Source organism: Amblyraja radiata, chromosome 19 (assembly GCF_010909765.2).
Source record: "Amblyraja radiata isolate CabotCenter1 chromosome 19, sAmbRad1.1.pri, whole genome shotgun sequence".
Taxonomy (NCBI): Eukaryota; Metazoa; Chordata; class Chondrichthyes; order Rajiformes; family Rajidae; genus Amblyraja; species Amblyraja radiata.
This window is the reverse complement of record NC_045974.1, coordinates 20,472,965-20,499,640: the sequence shown is the minus strand read 5'-3', so window position 1 is coordinate 20,499,640 and position 26,676 is coordinate 20,472,965. Positions and strand designations below refer to the sequence as shown.

Sequence of the window (26,676 nt, the reverse complement as noted above, 5' to 3'; positions counted from 1 at the left end):
ATTTGCATGTACATGATCCACATCCCTCTATGCCCTGCACTTCCATGTGCCTATCCATAAGCCTCTTAGACGCCACTATAGTATCTGCCTCCACCACCACCCCAGGCAATATATTCCAGGCACCCACCACTCTCTGTGGGGGGAAAAACGTGCCATACACATCTTCATTAAAGTTTGCCCCTCTCATCTTATATCTATGGGCTCTAGCGTTAGACGTTTCCACCCTGGTGAAATGGTTCTAACCGTCTACCTTATCTATGCCTCTGAATTTTATATTCAGGATTTATACTGCGTTTCCGATATTTGCACGTTATCTTTTGGTTTAATACTGTTTGGGGACTAAAGCTTATATAAGGCTTCATAATTGGTGGGAAAGCTTTAAAAACAAAAAGCATTGCAATTTTCTGAGCAGCAGTAACATTGGTGGCAATTCGTCAGCGAATCAAACGAACGGCCGGAGGGCAGGGAGCATATATACCGGATAGTGCCAGTGAAGCGTTGTATAAAGAAGCTCCCACTAGACAGCCGGTCGAGTCTTGCTTTTTTTAAATTTAGTTGGGTGCAGGCGTCTGAGGGGGTGTAAACCCGGGCTAACCCAGGTGGGATTGGTTAGGGGTTGGGCTGGACAGCGAGTTAGAGTTAAAAGTTGCTCCCGAACACAAATAGTTTGAGGGTGAGGTTTCCTCCTGCAGCCGGCCGGGGGAGAAGCCGTCTTAAGTGGCAGTGAGAGCCGGGACATGTACTCCGCCTTGGGGCCGGGGAGTGTGGGCTGGGTCGGTCTTTTCTTATTCCAGCTCGCCCTGCCACAAACTCTGCCAGGTGAGTCTCTGTCTCTGTCTCTCGATATATATCTATAGATAGGTATAGCCGGGCGAATATGTGTGTGTGTGTGTGTGTGTGTATATATATATATACACACTCGCCCGGCATCGCCGCGACTCCAAACAAATTTACCGCTGAAGAGAGACACAAAATGCTGGCGCATCTCTGGAGAGAAGGAATGGGTGACGTTTCGGGTCGAGACCCTTCTTCAGACTGAGCACAGAACATTACCACAGACCCTTTAAGCCCGAATGGCTTTAAAGCGCCGTCCCGCTGACACAAAACTCGATCCACGCAGCTGAAAGTGAACTCTCTGCCACTTATTTGTTAACGAGCCCAATAACGAAGCAGTGAAGTTTGTCACTTCACAGTAAGTGTCTGGACATGAGATAATCTCTTACTCTGTACTTGCAAATATTTTGTACGTAACAAACTTCTGCGGATAATCGAACCCAGCTTTAATCTGTTTAAAAAAATTTTTTTAGCGGAGGCCTGAATGCATTGTTAGATTTTTTTTTTGCAATTTTTTGCAAGAAAAGGAGCAGCATAACAGTATATGTGATCAACACACACACACACACACACACACACGCACACGCACACACACCACCCAACACCACAATGCTGTTGAGTATCAAACCTACAGTGTGTTTATCTAGACACATACTCCAGCTCTTCGTGTCTATCTTCGGTTTAAACCAGCATCTGCAGTTCCTTCCATCACAAAGTGTAGGGGTAACTCAACTCAGCGCGTCAGGCAGCGTCTTTGGAGAAAAGGAATAGGTGACATTTCGGGTTGAGGCCCTTCAACAGACCCATCATCACCAGAATCTGATGAAGGGTCTCGACCTGCAACGTCACCTATTCCTTTTCTCCAGAGATGCTGCCTGACCCCTGAGTTATTGCAGCATTTTGTGTCTATCTTGCTGTAAACTGTAGTTAGCACTGGGATAGGTGATTGGTCTAACATTGTGTGTGTGTGCTGTGATTTTAGTGTGCTACTGCCAGAGGCTACATAGTGAAAACATAAACACAAAATGCTGAACGTTGGCAGGATGCAGGGAGACCCAATAGAAATAGTATATAAAGTAGATGATCAAAACCTTTTGCCCAGGGTGGGAATGTCAAATGCGAGAGTTCATAGATTGAAGGTGAGAGGGGCAAAGATTAAAGAAGATGTGGAGGGCAGTTTCTTCACACAGAGGGCGGTGAGTGGCTGGAATACACTGCCAGGGGTGGTGGTGGTGGCGGCAGATACGACAATGTTGTTTAAGAACCTTTTAGATAGGGATATGGATCATGTGCAGGCAGAAGAGAGTTTAACTTGGCGTCATGTCTTCCCCTCTCCATCAGTCTGAATAAGGGCCCCAACTGAAAATGAGGTTTGTACATTTCGCTCTGCAAATGAACAGGGTACTGATTTGGAATGATCGGCCATGATCATATTGAATGGTGGTGTTGACTCGAAGGGCTGAATGGCTATTTTCTATGTTTCTATGGATCTCTACATCAGCTATTCAATGTAATTGTCAAAGCATCCAGTCATTGGCAGACTCTTCCATACTAGTGGTGTGTGTTGTGGAGGCAGTTGTTTTGCTGTAACTGCAACACTATAACGCAGTAACACTATATTCTGCAATCTGGTATTTTTCTCTTTACACTATCTGTTGCACTTGTGTCTGGCTCGATTGAACACATATATATAGTATGGTTTAATAGCACATGAACTGAAGCTTTTCGCTGTATCTTGGTTGCAAGTACTGATAATAAACCAACTTGTGGTCTGACACCTTTGCAACCAATCCTGCTTGGTGTATGTGAGACAGTTGTAGATGGTAGGCTCTATCTACTGTGAGCAGTTTCTAGCAGCGCAAGGAGACTTTAATGGGCAGCGAGAGTTGTGCAGGGAAATCTAAAAGGGACAACGAGGAGCAATGTTTTTTTTTTTTAATTGTCACGTGTGCATTGTACAGTGAAATTCTTTTTGCATAGATCACACCTGCACGAGTCGCCATATGTTAGTGTTATTTACCAAAAGAAAAAAAGTCCACAGTCCGGGCCACGTGCTGGATATACTGCCCCAGGCTGCTGCAGTTCTGTTCAATTTATTGTCGTGTGTACTGAGGTACTGTGAAAAGCTTTTGTTGCGTGCTAACCAGCCAGTGGAAAGACAAAGTGTTTAAGAAGGCACTGCAGATGCTGGAAAATCGAAGGTACACAAAAATGCTGGAGAAGGTTTTGGCCCGAAACGTTGCCTATTTCCTTCGCTCCATAGATGCTGCTGCACCCGCTGAGTTTCTCCAGCAGTTTTGTGTACCAGTGGAAAGACAATACATGATTACAATTGAGCCATTCACTGTTTACAAATACAAGTTAAGGGATTAATATTTAGTGCAAGGTAAAGCCAGTAAAGTCCGAACAGGCATAATCCAAGGGTCCCCGATGAGATAGGTAGTAGTTCAGGACTGCACTCGTGGTTGTGTAGGATGGTTCAGTTGCCTGATTACAGCTGGGAAGAAATTGTCCCTGAAACTGGAGGTGTGCGTTTTCACACTGCTATACCTGTGGCCTGATTGGAGAGGGGAGAAGAGGAGGTGGCCGGGGTGCGACTCATCCTTGTTTACACTGGTGGCCTTGCCGAGGCAGCGTGAGGTATAAATGGAGTCAATGGAAGGGAGGTTGGTTTGTGTGATGGTCTGGGCCACCTCCACATTTTCCTGCAATTTCTTGTGGTCTTGGATGGAGCTTTTCCCAAACCTAGCTGTAATGCATCCCGATAAAATGCTTTCTACGGCGCATCTGTTGAAGTTGGCAACGGTTGTTGGTGACATGCCAACCAGCTCCTCCGTTGCCCACGACCGGCTCGGCCCGTGAACCGACATCCCTCTCCTTGCCCAACCGCCTCTGTGTCCCGGGTGCATCTCCTGTAGCTGACCTTGAAGGCGCTGGAGGCAACACACTGGTCCCTCTCCTACTGCCTGCTCTTCTAGTCCGTGGCTGCTGGCTCCTCGCTGGATCTTTGCCAATGCCTCGCTGGGTCTTGCTTTGTGGAAGCTGATACAACTGCAGTCATCTAGTGGGGGGTTAACTGGGCAGGGGTATACCAAAACTAACCATTCAACCCGAGCTGAGACTGGATGTTAAACTCTGGTCAAGTTCATGATTCTATAAGATAATGGATGACCTAAACCACTTATTTAAAAAAATAAAGATTTAAAAAAAAAGACAAAGTACTGGAGCAGGGTCGGGCAGCACCTCTGCAGAACATGGATAGGTGATGTTTTGGGTCAGAAGAAGCAGTCCTAATCTACTGTCTACCTCATTGGTGACACTTGGGCTATCTTTGATTGGAGTTTACTGGCTTTACATTGCACTAGGCATTATCCCCTTGTGTACATTTGTTGCTTCTGCTCCCCCCCCCCCCCCACCCCCCACCCCCACCCCACTTGTTGGGCATTGAGTGCCTTCCCTCCCCTGTTGCTACCAACTATGGTGGGGGGGAGAAATCTTTAATTTAGTGAGACAGTGTGGAAACAAGTCCTTCGGCCCATAGAATTCATGCCAATCCGCGATCACCCATACACTCGTTCTATTCCACACACTAGGGACAATTTACAGAAGCCAATTAACGTACAAACCTTCACATCTTTTGAGTGTGGGAGGAAACCATAGCACTCGGAGAAAATTTCTCCCTGAACCTTTCCAATCAATGTTCTATTTAAATACTTGCCTCAACAACCATCCACTGTGTGGGGAAAAAAGTTGCCTACTGAGTTACTATTAAATCTTTCCCTTCTCACCTTAAACCCATGTCCTCTGGTTCTTGATTCCCCTACCCTGGCTAAAAGACTCTGTGTGCTCACCCTATCTATTCGCCGCGTGATCTTGTACACCACTATAAGATCACGCATCATCTTCCTGTGCTCCAAGGAATAAAATCCAATCCAGCCTAACCTCTCCCTATAGCTCAAGCCTTCAACTCCTGGCAACATCCTTGTAAATCTTCTCTGCAACCTTTCCAGTTTAATGACATCCTTCCTTAAAACAAGGTGACCAAAATTGAATGGGTAATTCCAAGTGTGGCCTCGACAATGTACAACTGTAATGTGACTATAACTTTATACTCAATGACAAAATGACACAGTGCTGGAGTAACTCGGTGGGTCAGGCAAAATCTCTGGAGAACATGGATAGGTGATATTTAGGGTCGGGATCCTACAGGCAGAATCTGTCCATGTGCTGGGATGTCTGGACTTTCATACGAAGAAAGACTGGATACTCGGCTTGAGGGGGGATCTTATAGAAACTTACAAAATTCTTAAGGGGTTGGACAGGCTAGATGCAGGAAGATTGTTCCCGATGTTGGGGATGTCCAGGACAAGGGGTCACAGTTTAAGGATAATGGGGAAATCCTTTAGGACCGAGATGAGAAAAACATTTTTCACACAGAGACTGGTGAATCTCTGGAATTCTCTGCCACAGAAGGTAGTTGAGGCCAGTTCATTGGCTATATTTAAGAGGGAGTTAGATGTGGCCCTTGTGGCTAAAGGAATCAGGGGGTATGGAGAGAAGGCAGGTACTGGATACTCAGTTGGATGATCAGCCATGATCATATTGAATGGCGGTGCAGGCTCGAAGGGCCGAATGGCCTACTCCTGCACCTATTTTCTATGTCCTCTAGCACTTTGGGTCTTTTTTTGTAAACCAGCATCTAGTGTAGTGTAGGAAGGAACTGCAGATGCTGGTTTAAACTGAATATAGACACAAAAAGCTGGAGTAATTAAGCATCTCTGGACGGAAGGAATGGGTGACGTTTTGGGTCGACCTGAAATGTCACCCATTCCTTCTCTGCAGAAATGCTGCCTATTCCGCTGAGTTACTCCAGCTTTTTGTGTCTGTGTAGTTTAGTTTATTGTCACATGTACTGGGGTGCAGTGAAAAGCATTTGTTGTATGCTAGCATACAACGCAGAAAGACAATGCACCATTACAATCGAGTCATCCGCAGTGTACAGATACATGATAAAGGGAGTCACATTTCGTGCAATGTAAAGTCTGATTAACGATAGTCCATGTGTCTCCAATGAGGTAGATCTGTGGTTCCTTGTTTCTATGTTCATTGCCCTGACTGATGAAGGCCGGCATGCTATAAACCTTCTGAGCCACCCTATCTACCTGTGATTCCACTTTCAGGGGGCTATGTACCTGTGCTCCTTGATCCTTCTGCTCTACAATACTCACCAGGGCCCTACCATTGACTGCGAGGGTCCTGCCCTGGTTTTGATTCCCAAAATGGAGCACCTCAATCGGAGTACGGAGGGAAAGCTGCTCTGGGCATTCACGGCACATTACAAAATGATGCCACGTTTGTTGTGAAATGGACACAGTAGGAAGTCCTGTGACAGAGGCCATCATGATCCAATTACTGCACAGTCCTTCCACCCAACCCCAGCCCTAGAAATGGATATCTATGCATTGTCCATGCTGAATGCCTCTATAGAAACCCTCATTCCTACCCCATCAGGCGACACATTCCACAGCAGAACGTGTGAAATGGGGCATTTGTAAGCTTCATTGGGTGAGCTTGCTCTGACGCCATTGACATTTAACCATGGATGTGGTTGTCTGACCTCTATTAAAGGCATCCAATGTATTTGCAAGCTCCAGTTGGGAGCTCTGTGTATGTTTACTGTGACATCCCTCGAGGGCTTGCAGTGATGGGGAAGTGGGCCTGAGGGGGAGAAAAGGCTCAATGTGTTGTTCACGCTGTGGCATCTTGTTTTTGGGTTGTTGACTGACTTCATGCCACGGGTGTAATGTCTGAAACCATTTGTAAGAGTGTGCATTCCTTAATCTTGCAGCAATGAAGCAGCGTTCTTTGGCTATTGAGCTGCCAACTTGAAATTGATTGAGTTTGTGAATGAGGAGTCGTGCAGCATAGAAACAAACCCTTCGGCCCAACTTGCCCCCGCCAATGTTGAGCATGACTCCCCATTCTCACCTGCCCCCATTTGGCCCATATCGTCTAAATATTTCCTATCCATGTACCCGTTCAAATGTATTTTCAGTGTTGTTGTTGCACCTGTCCACTAGCAGCTAAAATAGACAGTGCTAGAGTACCTCAGCAGGTCAGGGAGCATCCCTGGAGAACATGGATTGGTGATGTTTTGGGTCAGGACAATTTAGCAGCTCCATCCATACACCCACCACGTTCTTTATGGGAGGGGGAGAGTAGGGAGGTGAAGTTACCCCTCGCGTTCCTATAAAATCTTTCCTCTCACTTAAACCTATGCCCTCTGGTTCTTGATTCCCCTACCCTGAGAAAAATACTCTATTCCTCTCACGATCTTCTACACCTCTATAAGATCTCTCATCCTGCTGGACTCCAAGGAATAAAGTCCTAACCTGCCCAACCTCGCCCTGTAGCTCGGGTCCTCTGGAAGTCTAATGTGCCCTAATTGGGTGGGGAGGGGGAATGGAGGGTGTGTATTCCTTAATCTTGCAGCATTGTCTTGTGCTTGGGTTAGTTGCTTGCTGTGCTGTGTGCCTGAGTGGGTTTCTGCTGCCTCTTCAGAGCTCAGTCTGGTTGCATCTGGACTTACTTGGAAATCCAGAGCCAGCTTGCACATACTTTGTGTAATTTAATGTCATTTAATGTCATTTAATGGATGGTTGCTCATTACTGTACACCTCACACTGTCAGCTTAGACTTACTGGACTTTTTAGAACAAGTGTGCAGGAAGGAACTGCAGAAGGTTTGAAGAAGGGTCTTAACCCGAAACGTCACCCATTCCTTCTCTCCAGAGCTGCTGCCTGTCCAGCTGAGTTACACCAGCATTTTGTGTCTACCAAGAAACTGCAGATGCTGGTTTACACTGAGGATAGACACAAAATACTGGAGTCACTCAGCGGGCCAGGCAGCATCTCTGGAGCAAAGGAATAGGTGAGGTTTTGGGTCGAAGAAGTAAAGGGCCTGTTCCACTTGGTCGTCATTTACGCGCCAGGCTGGTAGTGACTGACGCGCGACAGTCGCACGCATCATTATGCGTCCGCACAGCCGTCTGGAGCACGTGACATCATTTGAAGATAGACACAAAATGCAGGAGTAACTCAGCGGAACCGGCAGCATCTCTGGAGGGAAGGAATGGATGATGTTTCGGGTCGAGACTCTTCTTCAGTCTGAAGAAAGGTCTCGACCTGAAACGTCACCCATTGCTTCTCTCTAGAGATGCTTCCGGTCTCGCTGAGTTACTCCAGCATTTTGTGTCTATCTCCAATCGTCTTGGCCCCGCTCTGGGAGTAGGAGTGGGGGCGGATCCGGATCCGCAACGGCCGTGAGCCCCAGGCCGAGCTCGGTGAACGTTTGCTTGCTTCTGCTGCTGTCGGAGGTGAGAAGTTGCACCGCGCCATGGTCTTGGGCCTGTCCCACTTTGGCCGTCAGTTACGCGACAGGCCGGTAGCGCTCGAAGATTTAGTGCAGGACGAAGTCCACACCCCACGCCACTTTACACTCCTCCACACCACTCCATGCACCCGTCCCGCGCTACCCACACGCTACCCACACGCTAGCAGGTCGCGTAAATGGCGCACAAATGACGGCCAAGTGGGACAGGCCCTTAACTCAACCTGAAACTACACCTATTAATTTTCCCCTTGTTAGAACAAGATTGGATTCAGAGCTTGAAGTGAAACCATGGGTCATAACTAATATTGAAATGTTGAACATGTCCTGGTTTTATTAAACTTTCGCTTTGCTTTTAGTGTGAAATCGATTGCCAATTATGACTCTGGAAATGTAAAACTAATTTTAAAATTGTAAACTCGCCCCTAAGCAGTGTGACCTGGAGATAAAGCATCCTCTTGTGTAGTCATCCAAAGGCACATGATCCAGCGTTGGCTTGTGATATCTCAGCTACACAGTGTTAGAAGTTTCAGCCTGTAAAACTGAGACATTGTTCTCCAAATTCAATTTTTTTAATGTTTCAAGATGTTGTGAAATCCAAATGTGTAAAATTCTGTCACAAGTTGTGTATAAAATCATGAGGAGAATAGATAGGGTGAATGCATAGTCTTTTGCCCAGAGTAGGGGAATCAAGAATTAAAGGGAATAGGTTTACGGTGAGAGAGGAAAGATTTAATTGGAACCAGAGAGACAACTTTTTCATACAGAGGGTGGTAGGGAATGAGCTGTCCGAGGATGTAGTTGAGACGGGTAAAAAAGCATTTATATATTAGATGGAATGGAAACATTTTGTGGGATATGAGCCAATTGTAGGCAAAAGGGATTAGCTTAGAAGGGGCATCTTGATTGGCATGGAGCCGTTGGACAGAAGGGCCTGTTTGAGTGCTGTCTGCGTCTGACTCTAAACCAGCTGCTTTAATTCTGAAGAAGGGTCGCCACCCGAAATGTCACTATCCATGTTCTCCAGAGATGCTGCCTGACCTGCTAAGTTACTCCAGCTCTTTGTGTCTTTTTTTGTAAGCCAGCAACTGCAGTTCCTTGTAACCACATCCCACTTTGTAAATCTCTTGCGCAGGTCAAACAGAATTTGAACTCGGAAGGTTTCAGGAGATAACTTTAATTAGGAACATGTCGTTGGAAGCCATTATGTTGAACATCCCTGAGAACGTAACATTCATCACCATTCAAGTCCACGCCCAGTATGCGGACATGACTCTCTCCCTCAAGGTATGTTTGGATTGTGGGAACACTGAAAATTCATCTTCCTCAGCTTGGATTAACGGTTCTGTATCCAACTTGTATCATTACTTGCTTTTCCCTAACTCATCTTGATCCTTGGCCACATGCCAACTCGTTACCATTTGCCCATTGCTACTTAGAGCTGTACAGCTTTGGCCCACTTTGCCCATGCCAACCAAGTTGGCGTATTAGCCTTGTCCCATTTGCCTGCATTTGCCCCATAGCCCTTTAAATATCTTCCTCTCCATATATATAACCAAATGTCTTTTAGAAGTTAGCAGCATATTTGGCACACAAATTGTGGGCCGAAGGGTCCGTTCCTGTGCTTTACTCTTCTATGTTCTAAGTCATAATTAGATCTGCTTCTCCAGCTTCCTCTGGCAGCACATTCCATGCACCCACCATCCTCTGTGTGAAAACGTCGCCCCTCAGTTTCGTATTAAATCTTTCCCCTCTCACCTTAAACCTATGTCCTCTGGTTCTTGATTTCCCCTACCCTAGGTAAAAGACTCTGTGCATTCGCCTCACACCCTCCTGTGCTCCACGGAATAAAATGTCCTCGCCTGCCCAACCTCTCCCTATAGATCAGGCAGACATGCTCTGGCAACATACTTGTGAACCTTCTCTGCACTCTTCCCAGCACCAACTGCCGCCCTTTGATGCTAATAAATTGAAGCCACAATCTGCAAGGCGGTAGCTTTGTAACTGTGTGGCTTTGGCTGAGTGGGAGGAAACGGGACCACACGACAGTCTGACTTGTGGGGTTTTATTGGAACATGAAACTGTACAGCACATCCACGGTGGTGCAGGCCAAGTCATTGGGTATTTTTAAAGCGGAGATTGATAGTTTTTGATTAGTAAGGGTGTCAAAGGTTACGAGGAGTAGGCAGGGGAATGGGGTTGAGAGGGAAAGATCGATCAGTTGTGATTGAATGGTGGAGTAGACTTGATGGGCTGAATGGCCTTATTCTGCCCCTATGACTTAAATTTGACCTTATAGTGGTATATGATCTTATGTGTCAAGTGTGTTTAAATGTCCTATATACCATCCATGGAACAATGAAATTCTTATGTCCGGCAGCTCAACAGGCCCATTAACACAACAGCACACTGTTCTGATCTATAATGACCAACAATACAATAAATTAATAACCATAATAGTGCAAACCATGAGTCCATAGAACAGCACAGCACAAAAACAGGCCCTTTGGTCCACAATGTATGTGCAGAGCATGAAACCAAAACCAACTCTTATCTACCTGCACCTGATCCATTCCCCGCATATCCATATACCTATCCAAAAGTCCGATAAACGCCACTATTGTATCTGCCACCACCACCACCCCCGCCAGTGTGTTCCAGGCACCCACCTGTGTGTCAGAGGGGGGAAAAAAATGCCCCAAACATCTCCTTTAAACTTTTCCCCTCTCACCTTAAACCTAGTGCAAAGAAAGACACAAAACAATGAGAAGTGTGGAATAGTCAATCTTTTTCCCAGGATAGAGGACCCTAATGAATAAATGAGTGATTTAAGAATGATACTTATTGTCACATGCACCTAGGTACAGTGAAATGCTTTGTTTGGAATGCAACCTGGGCAGTATACAAGGTTTTATCAGAGTGGTAGTTATATGGAACGAGCTGCCAGAAGTGGCAGTCAAAGTCGATGCGTTGTATTTGGACTGGTACTTGAATACAAACCCATCGTTGACAAATAGCATTCATACAGATGTGAATCATGGTCGGCATGGGCGAGTTGGGCTGAAAAGCCTGTTTCTGTGTAGGAAGGAACTGTAGATGCTGGTTTGCACCAAAGATAGACACAAGATGCTGGAGTAGCTCAGTGGGTCAGGCATCTCTGGAGAGAAGGAATAGGTGATGTCTCGGGTCGAAAGGAGGGTTTTGACCTGAAACGTCACCTTGTCCTTTTCTCCAGAGATGCTGCCTGACCTGCTGAGTTACTCCAGCATTTTGGGCCTGTTACCCGTGTTCCACAGTTCTGACTGCTGTGAGAAATGTGAAGCAGCCTGGTTAGAGCAGCCAACTCTCACGGACATTAATGTGCGGTTGACTTAATTTTCACACGCCAACGTCCCATTTCACTCGGGCAAAAAGGAGGAACTCAGCAGGTCAGGCAGCATTTGGGGGTGTGGGGGAAATTAACACAATGTTTTGGGTCCAGATCCTTCATCTGAATATCCCATTTCACTGTCTAATCCTTTTCTCTTATTCCAGATTCCTGCAAATGTATCTTCAACATTGGGTCCTGACCCAAGCTTGCTGCTCAGCCTAAAACCAAGAGAAAGTACGTTCACGTGGCACCTCCAGACCCGGGCCCAAAATGTCACTGCAATGTCCGTCATTCTGCCCTACACATCACAAGGTTGGCACGCTTTACCTTGTATCAAGTTTGTGACATTGTGACCTGGGCAGCCAACATTGTGTATCTCATTGCACACTAGTATATTGCTCCGGTACTAGAAAATAAATTGGCCTCTGGTTTGTTTGTGGGATCATGAGTTTGCACCTGTTTTTTAAACGTGGGGCTATAGTCTTGTGGACTGCTTGAAATGGAGTCTTGATCAACATTCTCCATGCATTTAGACTGGAAACAAAGCACTTAAAGCAGAGACCGAATCAACACCATAAGACATAGGAGCAGAATTATGCCATTCAGTAATGGGCCATCGAGTCAACTCTACCATTCTATCATGGCTTAGTGTTCACTTTATCTATGCCACTCATGAGTTTGTACACCTGAATAAGGTCACTCCTCGGCCCCCTGTGACTTTATTTCAGACTTTAGAGATACAATGCGGGAACAAGTCCTTTGGCCCACCAAGTTCGCATCGAGTAGCAATCATCCCCTACACTAGCACTATCCTACACACTACGGACAATTTACAATTTTTTTTCTTTTACTGAAGTCAATTAACATACAGACCTGCTCATCTTTGGAGTGTTGGGGGGAAACTGGAGAACCCAGAGAAAACCCACGCGGTCTCAGGGGCAAACTCCGTACAGACAGCACCCGTAGTCAGGATTAAAACTGGGTCTCTGGTGCTGTAAGGCAGCAGCCCTACCGCTGCGCCGCTGTGCTTCAAAGAAAATGTTCCAGCATAAAAAGTAACATCCTGCTGTGCAGTGTTTGACAACAAATCAAATTGTTTGCCTAGAGCATCTTTGCTCCTGTGGTGTATGGCGTTTGTTTATTGCTGTGTGGAAGGCAAGATTCAATAACATCTCTCACTCCTTTGGCAGATCCTGTACCCGGTGGATGCAGCCTGGGGTCCAACTTGACAATTGATCCAAACGTAAACTTGGAGTACAACATGTATGAAGCCACGATCAGTTTTGCTCCAGCAAATGTTGGCTACACAAGGTATGGTCACTTTCCAGGTTTAAAAAAAAAAAATGATACGAAGTGCCTGGAGTAACTTGGCGGGTCAGGCAGCATTTCTGGAGAACATAGACAGGTGATGTTTTGAGTCTGGACCGTTCAGACTGATTGTGGGGGGGAGAAAGAAAGCTGGAAGAGAAGAGGGGCAGCACAAAGCCTTCAGGTAATCAGTGGATGGACACAACATTCTGGAGTAACAGGGAGTAAAGGCAACATCTCTGGAGAAAATGGATGGGTGATTGTTCAGGGAGGACCCTTCCTCAGACTGAAGAAAGGTCTGGACCTGAAACATCACCTATCTCTTTTCTCCAGCGAATGGTGCCTGACCCACTGAGTTACTCCAGCACTTTGTGCCTATCTTTGGTATAAACCAGCATCTGCAGTTCACATTACATTAGTTAATAGGTGGATACAGGTGAGGGGGGGGGGGGGGGGGGGGGGGGGGGGCTTTGATAGGCAAATGGTTGGACAAAGGCCAGAGATGAAAAGACAGATGGTGAGAGACAAAGGATTGAAGTAAGACCTTTGTCACTTTTCAGGTAGTGAATTTGCCCCTATCATCAATGCCATGAATATCATCGATTCTGCTTTGCAAAAGGGAGCTTGCATTTGTGTGGCATCCCATGCGTTCCATGTGTTAATGACACAAAGCTGCCAGTAATGGAGGTGAGGAATAGACGGTGAGTCTGACTGAAAGTGTGCAGGAGCTACAAAAGGGGAGACATGAGGAACTGCAGATGCTGGAAACTGGAGCAAAACAAAGTGCTGGAGGAACAGTGGCTCGGGCAGTATCTGTGGAGAGAATGGGGAGTTTGAAGAACGGCCCTGAACTGAAACATCGCCTGTCCATTCCCTCCACAGGTGCTTGCTGAGTTGCTGAGTTGCTCCAGTACTTGGTGTTTTGTTAGAATAGTTGACATTGACAGCCTTGAGCTCTGGAAGTGAAAGGAAAGTGGAGTGGGGATGGGGAAACTCCCCTCCACTAAACCTTGGACAATGAAGCTGTGGCAATAAAATAAATGACAGCAGATGTTGTGAGTTTAATTGTGAAGCTTGGCTGGGAAGATGTCCTTTAATGATTCATCTCTTAAGAATGTCATATTTCCATCAGACCGCACCATGACAGATGTGGGCTGGTCCTGTCTAGAGTCGGGAATAGGATTACTTTATTGTCACGTGACTAGGCACAGTGAAATTCTTTGCTTGCATACACAATGTATGCAAATAGCAGCCACCTATGACGCTGACAAAGTTACAAAGCAACAAAGGCTCCTCCTTTTGTTATTCCCCCCCCCCCCCCCCCCCCCACCCACACAGCGGTTCCCCCACGCCGGTTCCTCCTTTGTTCTTCCCCTCCCCTCTCATGGCGATCCTCCACACTCTCATCGACCCGCAAGGCTTCACTGCTGCCGAGGCCTCACCGCTGTTGACGTCCCACTTTGCGCCTCTGTGGTGCCGACCCGGGCCCCAGCCGTGGGTTCTGTCGGCTGCTCCGCTGACCCAGACTCTGACCGACCCGAGCTTCTATGCGGCGATCCGGGAGGCATTAAGATCGTGGCGCCTCGATAAAGGCCTCCGGTTGCGTTCCCAGTCCACAACCGCGGCCTGTCGGGAAGCCTGGCAGTCATACAGCATGGAAACGGGGCCCCTCAGCCAAACTCATCCGTGCTGAGCAAGATGCCCCATCTATGCTGTCCCATTTGGCTTGTATCCCTCTAAACCCTTCCTATCCATATACCTGCCCTGCCCCTTATCGCTGCAATTCTTGCCCCAATCTGCTCATTCTTGCACGAGGTTATTGACGAGATCATTCACTGAGTCTGAAGCTGTGGACTAATCACCCATTGCATAAAGCTGCTCCAGGCGAATCCCAGAGGGAGTGCCACACTACCAGCGGTGCTGAAGATGGTTGGAAGATTCAGCACAGACACAAATACCAGAAATGCCTTGACATTCACCCTCATGCATGGGGCGATGCAGTGGTGCAGCGGTAGAGTTGCTGCCTTGCCGCGCCAGATACCTGGGTTCGATCCTGACTATGGGTGCTGTCTGTACAGAGATACGTTCGCCCTGTGACCGTGTGGGTTTTCTCCGGGTGCCCCTGTTACCTCCAACATTCCAAAGACTTGCAGTTTAATTGGCTTCGGTACAAATTGTAAATTGTCCCCTTGGGTGTAGGATAGTGCTAAAGTACGGGGATTGGCAGAAGGGTCTGTTTCTGCACTGTATCTCTAAGCTAAAAATAAATCACTAAGTACTTTGGTTTTGAAGACTACAATGTTTACAATAATATATTCCCCTTTGCTCTACCTATTGTACTCGGGGTTGACTTGATTGTAATTATTAACTCGTTCCTTTACACACTGATGGTCGCAGTATTTTGTTTTGGTCTCCTGGATTGCAACCTCTGTCTGAATGATGACCAGTGCTGCCCATCTGTCCTGCCCCACTGTTCAAACAACAGAGCTGTCCTCTGAAGACTCAGTCAAACAACCAGCAGTCAGCCAAGGCTACCCACGTTTTCCATCTACTCTCAACTGGGGCATCATGATGCAGCTGGGCAAGTCATCGGTGGGACCACACTTGGAGCAGTGTGCTCAGTTCAGGTCATCCATCGAGAGGAAGGATGTCATTAAGTTGGAAAAGGTGCAGAAGAGATTCACCAGAGGTTGTTATGTGGGCTTGAGTTATAGGGAGAGGTTGGATAGGCTGGGACTTTTTTCTTTGGAGTGTAGGAGGCTGAGGGGTGACCTTACTGAGGTGTACAAGACCATGAGGGACATGGATAAAGTGAACGGTCGTAGTCTTGTTCCCAGGTTAGAGGATTCTAAAACTAGAGGGCACTAGCGTAAGGGGAGATATTTAAGAGGGACCTCAGGGGCATCATTTTCACTAGGCAGTAGTGCGTATCTGGAATGAGCTGCCAGAGCAAACGGTATCCACGTACAGCTGCGATGTTTAAGAGATTTGGGTAGATATGTAAAAATGAAGGGTTTAGAGGGAAAGGCAGGCAAATGGGACTGCCAGATATCCCAACTTGGTTGGCTTGGACAAGGATAACAACACAATGCATCAAGTGTGGCCTCACCAACGTGTTGTACAACTGTAGCTGGTAGGGTTGCCAACCTCACTCCCAAATAAGGGACAAAAGGTCAAAATAATGGACAAATTCCCGACGGCCATTCGTTGACCGACTCGGCTGTGGCTGAGTGAAAGATGAGTTGGCCCAGGTGCTGGTCTGCACACAAAGCCCAGCCAGTGGGCCAGCTGAGGAGTTTTGGCCTGGGCGACATTGTGCACAAAGTCCGGCCCCCCCCCCCCCCATCCAACTTGTGAACCGATGATCGGCCATGAGAAGGAGGGTTGGTGGTGTTGGCGTTAAGCTAAGGTCGGACAGCTGGCCGGGCTACCGACCGATGGGATCATGGGCGAGGCGCTGCTGCTGCACTCCATGGTCTACACTATGTCAGGATGGGTGAGGCGGGGCCGGACGAGGCGCTCCGACCCAACAGTCCCCTCGACCCGAGTAGTAACAATCAAAAATGGGACAAGGGTGGTCGCGTATGGGACAAACCAATTTAGCCCAATGTACGGGATGTCCTGGCTAATACGGGACAGTTGGCAACCCTAATAACTGGTCCTAATTGACCGTTTTAGGCCTACATCCTCTCGGAGTAGGATGACCAAAACTGAACACATCGCTCCAAGTGCAGCCTCACCAAATGGAGTGGAGCAGAACTGATGAAGTGAGCATTTGTTGTTGCAGGGGAGCGGCTCCACCTACATGCGAGGCCACTAGACAAGCACCCCACTGGCGGCTCCAGTACAACGTCTACCAGTATTTTCTTCCTGAGGGTGACCTGTCAGAGACGGTCCTCTTTGCTTCTCTTCAGAAGATGGCTGAGGTTCATCAGGTGGAAGCCAACGGAGTCAAGGTCTGGTGTGTGTTTGTCATTCCTTGCCCTGATGACCAAATGGAATTCACCCACCATCTGTTTGGTGTCATGGATAGCAAGGCGGGCCAACAATGTTTTAATGATTGTGTAGATGGCCCACAGTTTGAACTCCAAGAAAATTCTAAACATTTTTTAGTAGAACAAATAATGGAACTGCCAGACTTTGGATTTCTATTTGAAAAATTAACAAGCTCTGTAGAAGACTATAATGCTTGCAATAATATGTTGAAGTTAAAGTTATGGTTTAGTTTTGTTTATTATCAACTGCATGATGTCGCCAGGACTCGATGACCAGACGGAGAGGTTGAGCAAGCTAGGGCTCCATTCCTTAGAGTGTAGGAGGATGAGCAGTGATCACTAGAGGTGTACAAAATAGTGAGAAGAATAGATTGGGTAAACACACAGAGTCTCTTGCCCAGAGTTGGGGAAATCGAGAACCAGAGGACATAGGATTAAGGTGACGGAGGAAAGATTTAATAAGAATCTGACGGATAACTTTTTTTACATAAAGATTGGTGGGTGTATGGAACGAGATGCAGGAGGACCTAGTTGAGTCAGGTACTATCGCAATGTTTAAGAAACATTTAGACAGCTACATGGATAGGATAGGTTTTGAGGGATATGGGCCAAACGTGGGCAAGTGGGACCAGTGTACATGGGCCATGTTGGTCAGTGTGGGAACGTTGGGTCGCTGGGCCAGTTTCCACACTGGATGACTCTGTGACTCGAGTTCTGTTCCTATCCACCTGCCCTGTCACTAAACCACTTCCCTTCCGTTCCAGCTGTTCCAGCTGGGTGGCCAAGACGAGACCAGCATCAGGGTGACCGCCATCCGTGGGCAAGGAGTGATTTACAATGTTATTGTTAAGGATCCAGAGATGAACACATCCGCGGCCTACACCCTCGTTCACATGTATGGGTGTAGCTTCACCGCCAAAGTGGACAACTGCTACACTCTGAGTACGTATCACACCTAACATAGGATCGATTTCATTTTACACTTTAGAGATACAGCGTGGAAACAGGCCCTTTGGCCCACCGAGTCCATGCCGGTCAGCGATCACCCTGTACACTAGCACTACCCTACACACTAGGAACAATTTACGTTGCTTTATCAAAGCCAATTAACCTTTGGAGTGTGGGTGGAAACCGGAGCACCCGGAGAAAACCCACGTGGTCACAGAGAGAATGTGCAAAATCTGTACAGACAGCACCAGTAGATGGGGTCTGGCTTTGAAGCACCTGCTGTCCTGTGTGTGTTTAAAAATAAAACTCACCACGTGCATCTCCTTTAAACTTTGATAGACACAAAAAAGCTGGAATAACTCAACGGGTCAGGCAGCATCTCTGGAGAGAAGGAGCAGGTGACATTTTGGGAAACTTCACCTCTGGGGTGGAGGGGGGGGAGTTGTTAGGCAGATGGTTGGACAAAAGTCAGAGATGAAAAGACAGATGGTGGGAGACAAAAGGATTGACCATTTTGCCCATCTCACTTCAATCTGTGTCCTGCCACCATAGATGGTTAGGCTCCTGATGGCCAGCAGTCTACAGTGGGCTGGGAGTTGGGGAAGGAGGTGAAGAGAATTACTCTGAGACTGCGGACAGACACAGGCACCTTGGAGATGGGCTTGGCCTCTGTCCACACACTCCAAAGCTGCCGCTGAGTAATTGGAACTCTTGCATTTGGATACTCACCCATGAATGTCTTTTCTTTCCAGGAAGCAGTTCAACAAGGATATTTTTTGTGCTTGTCGGACTCTATGGATTGTTCATTTGCTTCTTTGGGCACCAATACCTGAAAATAGGTGAGTTTGTGTCGGGTCCAGAGTAGGCTTCCCTCGTGTGCTGCTCCAGGTAATCTTGCCTCCACTATTCTGCTTTGTTGATGATGAGCATTGTTATAAAGCAAACTGCTGTGGCCCCTCATCTAAAGAAAGGACTGGTCGTTGTTTCATTAGCTTCATTATTGGGTAGGCATCAAAGGGCAGGTTACGTTGAGCTTGGGGCATGTATAGATAGGGTGAATAGAGTCTTTTGCGTAGAGTAGGCGAATCAAAAACCAGGGGAGATAGGGAGACGGTTTAGTCGCCGACTAACCAACCATGGAGCAGGTAGCACGGGATTACATGGTACCCGTGGCGGTGGAAACTTCCTCCCCCCCCCCTCCCGACCTGACCAGCCAGGATGCCTTGCTCAAAGATGAATCAGCAGTGTGGAAACAGGCCCTTCAGTCCAACTTGTCCAAGCTGACCAAGATGTCCCATCTAAGCTAGTCACATTTGCCCATGTTTGACCCATAACCCTCTAAGCCCTTCCTGTCCAAGTGTCTTTAAATGATCTTATTGTACCTGCCTCAACTACCTCTTCTGACAGCTTGTTCTGTACATCCACCACCTGCTGTGTGGAAAAGGTTGCCCCTCAGGTTCCTATTAAATCTTTCCCCCCTCACCTTAAACCTATTTCCCCAGGTTCTTGATTCCCCTACTCTACCCCAAAGACTCTGTGCATTCACCCTATCTATTCCCCTTGTGATGTTGTACTCCTCTATAAGATCACCCTTCATCCTCCTGTGCTACAAAGAATAAAGTCCAAGCCTGTCCAACCTCTCCCTCGAGTCCTGGCAACATCTTCTCTGTATAGGATAGGAAAGGTGTGGAGGATACTAGCGATACGTGGTATTTTAAGTACCAAATTTCTCTGCCGTTGCTGAAACGAGGAACTGGAGATGCTGGTGTACACAAGGTGCTGGAGTTACTCAGCGGGTCAGACCGCATCTCTGGAGAAGGGGGGCATTTTGAGTGGGGACCCATCTTCAAACTGATTGTGAAGTTGGCGGAAGATGAAAACTGGAGGAGAGGAGGGTCAGGACAGAGCATGATTGGTGGAGCAAGAGAACAGAGGCAGGACTAAGTTATCCACTGTTATTGTCTTGCACATGGCACTTTTGGTGCTGCAGCGGTAGAGTTGCTGCCTTCCATCGCCAGAGGCCTGGGTTCGATCCTGACAACGGGTGCTGTCTCTCCGGAGTTAGCACGTACACCCCGTGACCGGCGTGGGTTCTCTGTGGGTGCACTGGTTTCCTCCCACATTCCAAAAAACGTACGTGTTTGTAGGCTAATTGGCATGGTAAAATTGTAAATTGTCCTAAGTGTGTGTAGTATGGTGTCAGTGTAGGGGGTCGCTGGTTGGCTTGGACTCTGTTGGCTGAAGGGTCTGTTTGTGTTGTGTTGCAGGTCTCTTCTTCTTCGGATTTATAATCCTGGCGTTTCTCTCCTTCGTTCTGATCATGCGGACTTCTTCCCTGGGCTACAGCGGTAAGTCAGTGAACGGCCAGTGCAGACCGCTTGAATCTAGTGAATGTGAAATGAAAACCACTCGCTGCACAGTCTCCATTATTGGGCCATAAACTGAGGAGTTCAGTGTTGGTCTTTAGAGATACAGTGGAAACGGGCCCTAAAGATTCATTACTCTCAGAAATCACCTCCAGATCCAGACTCTCAAATGTACAGGCTTGAGGTGAGGGGGGGGGGGAGAGATTTAGGAGGGACCTCAGGGGCAACTTTTTTTACTTCGAGTAGTCCGTATCGGGAATGAGTTGTCAGAGGATACTATAGAAGTAGACACAATTAGGACATTTGAAAGACATTTGGTCATGTATATGGATAGGAAGGGTTTCGAAGGGTATGGGCCTGTTCATAGGTTATTGGAGCAGAATTAGGCTGATGCATCTTTCCCTGTCAGCCCAATTCTCCTGCCATCTCCCCATATCCACTGACACCCGTACTAAGCAAGAACCTGCCAATCTCCGCATTTAAAATATCCATTGACAGCCTCCATAGCTGTCTGTGGCAATGAATTCCACAGATTTACCACTCCCTATAAGAAATTCCTCCTAATTTCCTTTCTAAAGGTATGTACTTTTATTCTGAGGTTGTGGCCCCTGGTCCTAGACTATCCCACTAGTGGAAACATCCTCTCCACATTCACTCTATCCAGACCTTTGGTGGGCTGAAGGGCTTGTTTCCATGCTGAGTAGTTTTGTGCCCAACCATGCTAATGCAAGGGTTTGGAGGGGGAAGGGGGAGGGGAGGGGGGGGGGGGGGGGAAGGGAAGGGGAGAGACCAGAAAGGTTTGAGTTTTCTTAAACATCGAATAGAAAGCATCTCATCAACTAGCTTAATTGTTTTAACCCTGACCTACCCAAGACTGATGCGCCTAGGTCTGTCCTTGTAATTGTTTTTCTGAGTCCACTTCATCTTCCTCAGGTCTGTATTGTGATTTCAGATTAGCCACATAGACTGGTATGCAATGAAATTCCTTTATCACCTAAAGCCCAGAGAAAACTGTATACGTACGGTAATGATAGATCAGCAATAAATAAATGTGATCTGAAGTAGTGCAAAAATATTAAAGTACAGTACTGGACTAATACCTAGAGTTAAAGTAAAACATAATGCACGACAATGCCGCAAACTATATTCTGTACTCGATCTTTCCCCTTGGCTCTGCCCTTTTGTACGTGAGTTTGACTTGAATGCATTTATGTATAGTATTATCTGATCTATTTGGATAGCATGCGAAACAAAGCTTTTCACTGTACCTTGGCACATGTGACAATAATAAACCTGAAGAACACAAAGTGCTGGAGTAACTCGGTGATTTAGGCAGCATCTCTAGAGAATATGATGGTTTGGGTCGGAATCCTTCAGATTGGTTGTAGGGGGAAAGAAAGCTGGAAGGAGCAGGATAAAGCCTGGCAGAAATGTCACCCATCCATTTTCTCCAGAGATGCTAAGTTACTCCAGCACTGTCTCATTTTTAATAATGCTGTGGTGGTCCAGGGATGTTTAAACCTCTTTTGTGTCAATGGAACCACACTTTTGGCATGGTCTTCTTGAACATGGTCTTCTTGTTTCACCCAGTGGTTCTGAGTCTGATGAGTGCCTTGGGTTACGTTGGGGGAGGATTGATGGTCGTTATCTGGTGGCGCTTTGGATCGGTGCCCTTGTCCATGCTGCTGGTCGGGTTGGTGCTTGGATTCCTGCTCTCCTCCATGGTCATCTTCACACCCGTGGGTGAGTTATTGCGGAGTATACAGATTTGAATCTTTGCATGGTGAAATCCCTTGAGCCTTCCTCTAATGTTATTACCGTAACAACATGGGTGGCACATTGACCAACGGTAGAGTTGCTGGCTCGCAGCGTCAGAGACCTGGGTTCAGTACTGACTAGGGGTTCTGTCTACAGAGTTTGTGCCTTCTCCCCGTGACTGCGTGGGGTTTTCTCCTGTTTCCTCCCACACTCCAAAGACATGCAGGTTTGTAGGTTAATTGGCTTCTGCAAATTGTCCCTAATGTGTAGGAGAGAACTAGTATACGGGTGATCGATGGTCAGCGTGGACTCAGTGGGCCGAAGGGCTTGTTTCCACGCTGTATCGCTAAAGCTTAAAGTCTAACATTATAAGATTAGATTGTGAATTCAAAGTTTAATGCTGATGAGCCTTTGCTTTTTCTGCCTTTCTCAGGAAACTTCAAGGTGTTCCAGGATGATTCTGTCTTTTGGGTGACGTTTATGGGACTGGCTTTGCTCGTTCCCCTCCTTTTCTTCAGCTGCCCGCGAGTTGTGAGTGTTGTGCTGGGGCTTTCTAGACCATCGTTCAAAAATAAGTTGATTTTGTCCGGGGGGGAAGGGGGGGGGGGGAGAAATGTTAGAATCCATGACGTGAAATCAGGACACTTGAGTTGTACTCATTGTCCAACAGAGCTAATGACTGAAGTAGACACAAGGACCAGCAGATGCTGGACTCTAGTTTAGTTTTAGTTGGGTTTGTTATTGTCACGTGTACAGTGAAAAATCTTATTTGTTCTGTGTTATCCAGTCAGCAGAAAGACTATACATGATTACGAACAAGCCAATGACGCTGTACAGATACAGGATAAAGGGAGTAACGTTTAGAGTATGAAATGCTGCCGTTGGAGTAGAGGTTTAAGAGTGGAGCGACAGTAATGAATGATTGCATATCACTTCTGGGACCAGCCGCAGAGAGTCACCTGGGTTGGGCTCAATCTTGGATATTTTTTTCATAAGCAATACACAAAGTGCTGGAGAAACTCAATTGTACTGTGGAGAGAATGGAGAGGTGCCATTTCAGGTGCCTTCTTTCAACACAAAAGGCTGAGGAAGGGTCCCAATCCAAAACGTCGACTATCCATTCTCTCCAAAGATGCTGCTTGACCTGTTAACTCATCCAGCATTTGTATTTTTGCAATATTCCAGCATCTGCACTTTCGTGTATCTCAACAAAATATGTTTAATAAAATATCAGCTATTCTTGGTAAACTAGACCATGATGGTGCTAAATCAAAGCCTGTGATGGTTCAGTGCTGAACGTGGGTTGTGCAGGCTGGTTCAAGAACCTGATCATTCATATGGGTAATGAGGTCACCACAGACACAATAACAAATAAGTGATATTTTCGCATATCTGATGTAAAGATTTGTCTTCTAAAGATGGCAAAGTGACATCACAGCTGTTTGAGCCACTACCTCACACCTCCAGAGCACCGGGTTCGATCCCGGCTACAGCTGCTGTCTGGAGTTTGCAGGAACGTTTGCGTATTTTACACTATCTGCTGCACACATGAATGGTACGATTTGACTGGATAGCACGCAAAGAGGCGGCACACTGCTGCAGTGGTAGAGCTGCTACAACACCGGAGACATGGGTTTGATCCTAATCTTGACAGAATCCCTGTCTATTTGGAGTTTACATGTTCTCCCTAAGTCTGCATAGGTTACCTCCAGGTGCTCTGGTTTCCTCATATGTCCCAAAGATGTGCGGGTTTTTTGTAGGTTAATTGATTTCTACAAGTTGTCCCTCGGTGTATAGAGTGTGGATGGGAAAGTGGAATAACATGGAACAAGTGTAAACGGTTGATCGATGGTTGGTGTGTACTTGGTTGGCTGAGGGGCCTGTTTACCTGCTGTATCTCTAAACTAGGCTGAGAGTGCATTCATGTCCACAATTCTCTGTTCTGTTTTTAGTTGAATATATTGGCGTGTGGGATTATTGGCTCCTACGCAGTGATCCTTGCGATCCACACCTTTGTGTTCACCAGCCTTGCCTACATCACACTCAACATCCTCAAACGAGCTCTGAATGATGACTTCAAAGTCGCCTACTCAAATGTTCCTTTCCAGAAAAATGGTAAGCTTGGAGTGAGATCCACTGGGATCCTGGTTTGAACTTTGAGGGACTAACGTGTGATTGAGAGATGGGTATGAAGAGGAGGTCTACAGAATTCCCTTTACCAGCTTCTCAACTGCATCATAGTCGAGAGAGGTTTATTGTCACATGTCACATTATTAGTTGGAGCTGCAGCACGACAGGTTTGTGACCAAATTCAATAGATAATATATAAACAAACAAAGTTCAATAAATAAAAACCCAAGATGTAGGTCCACCACTTTTCTCTCGGCAACTGGTGGTTCAGCATCTCCTTTAATCTGGACAAAATTACAAAAGTGCACTTCAAATCCAACCCTCCCCCTCCCCCCCAGAAATATGCCAAAAGTGTGGCACCCAGGCCGGGTGAGGCAGCTGTTCTCTGCCTCATCGGGACTTCTGCGGCCGATCAGCAGGTCGGATTTGCTCCATGTGGTCGGAGCTCTGGAACTCCTTTCGTTCCAGTCGGCAACTTTCGAGGCCGACTTTGCGGGCCAGTATCTTGGTCCTCTGATGCCATGACCTCTGGTCAGCAAAACAGATAAAAAATGCCAGGTTCTGGACCCAAAGGGTCCAGAAAATCAGTGGTGGAAAGTCTAAAGTCCCAGGTGCAACCAAGGCAGTTCATGGTTTGGAGTTCAGATGGTGTTCATCGTGTTCAATAACCTGATGGTCTTTGGAAAGAAGCGACTCCTGAACCTGGATGTTCGGATCATAGTATCATACAGCACGGAAACTGGCCCTTCGGCTCAACTTGCCCATAAGATCAGCTTTGATGGGACATCTTTGTCTGTAGGGATGTGTTGGTCTGAAGGGCCTGTTTCCATGCTGTTTCAGGTGAGAGTACTATTGCAGCATAGTTATCTATGTATTATATAATCACAGATGCTATTGTGTCTTTTTATTTCTCCTTTATTTTATATGCAATGCAGACTTCATCTTGATATCGGTGTGGATGGTCTTGCTGGTAAGTGGAGTGATATTCCAGTTTGCCCGTGAGAAGGATGAACTAGTCTTCCCACCTCATCCATACCAAACCTGGAAACGGGATCGGGAGCGCCGCAAAACCAACGTCTTGGACCCCAGTCACCACGTTCCACCCATCAAGGAGCGGGTGAGGAATGCACTGGCTACCTTTAACCAACTCTTCATCAAACAACAGCCTGTGGGTGAACAAACGCCGCTGCTCCTGTAGACTACCGTTGCGAAAAAATCAGCTGCTCTTGGAACAAGACCTGCCAATTCTTCTTTACCTTGTATAACCAGATGGCAGGCGGACTTTCACGCAGACTTGCTGTCTCCAATCCAAGAAGAAGCTATTGCATGTTTACCATTTGCTAAATTTCTTTGGACTATCCCGAGAGACTGATTAATTGGCAAGCGAGGATGAAACTGACACTTGTCCCGTGAAGCTTGAAGTTCAGCAGGTTCTTTAAAAAAAAAAAAAATGTCAGTGAACCAAAGTATTGGTGGTACAGCATCACCGGAGACTGAATTACATGGCCACTTTGCACATTGTTAATATTGGTACTAATACTACCCTTGGAAAGTGAAAATGTGTTTCTCTTTCCCAAGGTCTAATGTTTGTCAAAGTTGTCAGGACAAGTGATGTACAAAGATAACATTAAAGACACACACACACACAGTGCAATGGACACACAATACCTCAATTAACTTTAGAACAACATTTCTGACCTAAGTACTAATACAGTTATATACTACAACAGTTATCCATGAGATATTTTTGATCTTTAGCTTTGGCATCAATTTAAATGTTTGCATTCGAGATTTAGTCTGAATGTTCCATAAAAGATAACTTTAAAATATTGAAAGTCTGCAGTACCTTTTTCTTGCCCACAATACCTTCACCTTGGAGCAGTCCTTTCTCCAAACCCAACCCTGTTCTGTACAAACAATACACACAAAGTGCTGGAGTAGCTCAGCAGGTTCAGACTCCAGGCATCCAGAGATGCTGCCTGACCCACTGAGTTACTCCAGTAGTTTGTCTATCGTTGGTATAAAACAGCATCTGCAGTCTTTTGTTTCTACAATGTGTTCTGTACAAGTTTAGCACAGCCCACGACTGGCTTGGAAGGAGAGGGATTCTAAAGGTGCGGTTATGTTGACTGCCCTCCATCCCAATTGAAGGCCCCTGTTCTACAATTGATTTGGAAGGGTGGGGAGGAATGTAGCCTTTCCTTTACCTAGATTTGGTTTAGTTGTGGAGTTATCTGAGTAATTCTAGCATTGATGTATGTGAATGTTACAATCTTGTTTGGAATATTGTTAACACTTGAAGGAATTTCTATTTTGTATAGATTTTATACTGTATATTAATAAAATTTGATTATAGTGTCTCTGGGTCCCCGCAGAATGTTCCAAATGTGATTTGTGACTTTCACCTGAAGGTGTATAGAACAAGTGGGGAATTTATAGGGTGAATACATAGTCTTTTACAGAGAAGGGGAATCAAGAACTTGAGGATGTTTATAGTATTGGTTGGTAATTCTGTCCGGTTGAACATAATGTAAACACTGCCTGTGTTCAAATTGAGGACCATTCTCAGCCATGTCAC

General features: G+C 46.5%; 1 protein-coding gene across 1 annotated transcript; it reads left to right on the top strand.

Moving 5' to 3' along the window:
- The first annotated feature begins 525 nt into the window (after positions 1–525).
- On the top strand, positions 526–26,458 carry tm7sf3 (transmembrane 7 superfamily member 3). Its single transcript, XM_033037906.1, has 12 exons — positions 526–819; positions 9,359–9,510; positions 11,758–11,905; positions 12,784–12,904; positions 16,689–16,857; positions 17,661–17,838; positions 18,597–18,683; positions 20,112–20,192; positions 21,801–21,953; positions 22,402–22,499; positions 23,921–24,083; positions 25,034–26,458. The coding sequence occupies exons 1-12, from the start codon at positions 738–740 to the stop codon at positions 25,294–25,296; spliced, it is 1,695 nt and encodes a 564-aa protein (XP_032893797.1). The 5' UTR covers positions 526–737; the 3' UTR covers positions 25,297–26,458.
- The last annotated feature ends 218 nt before the right edge of the window (positions 26,459–26,676 follow it).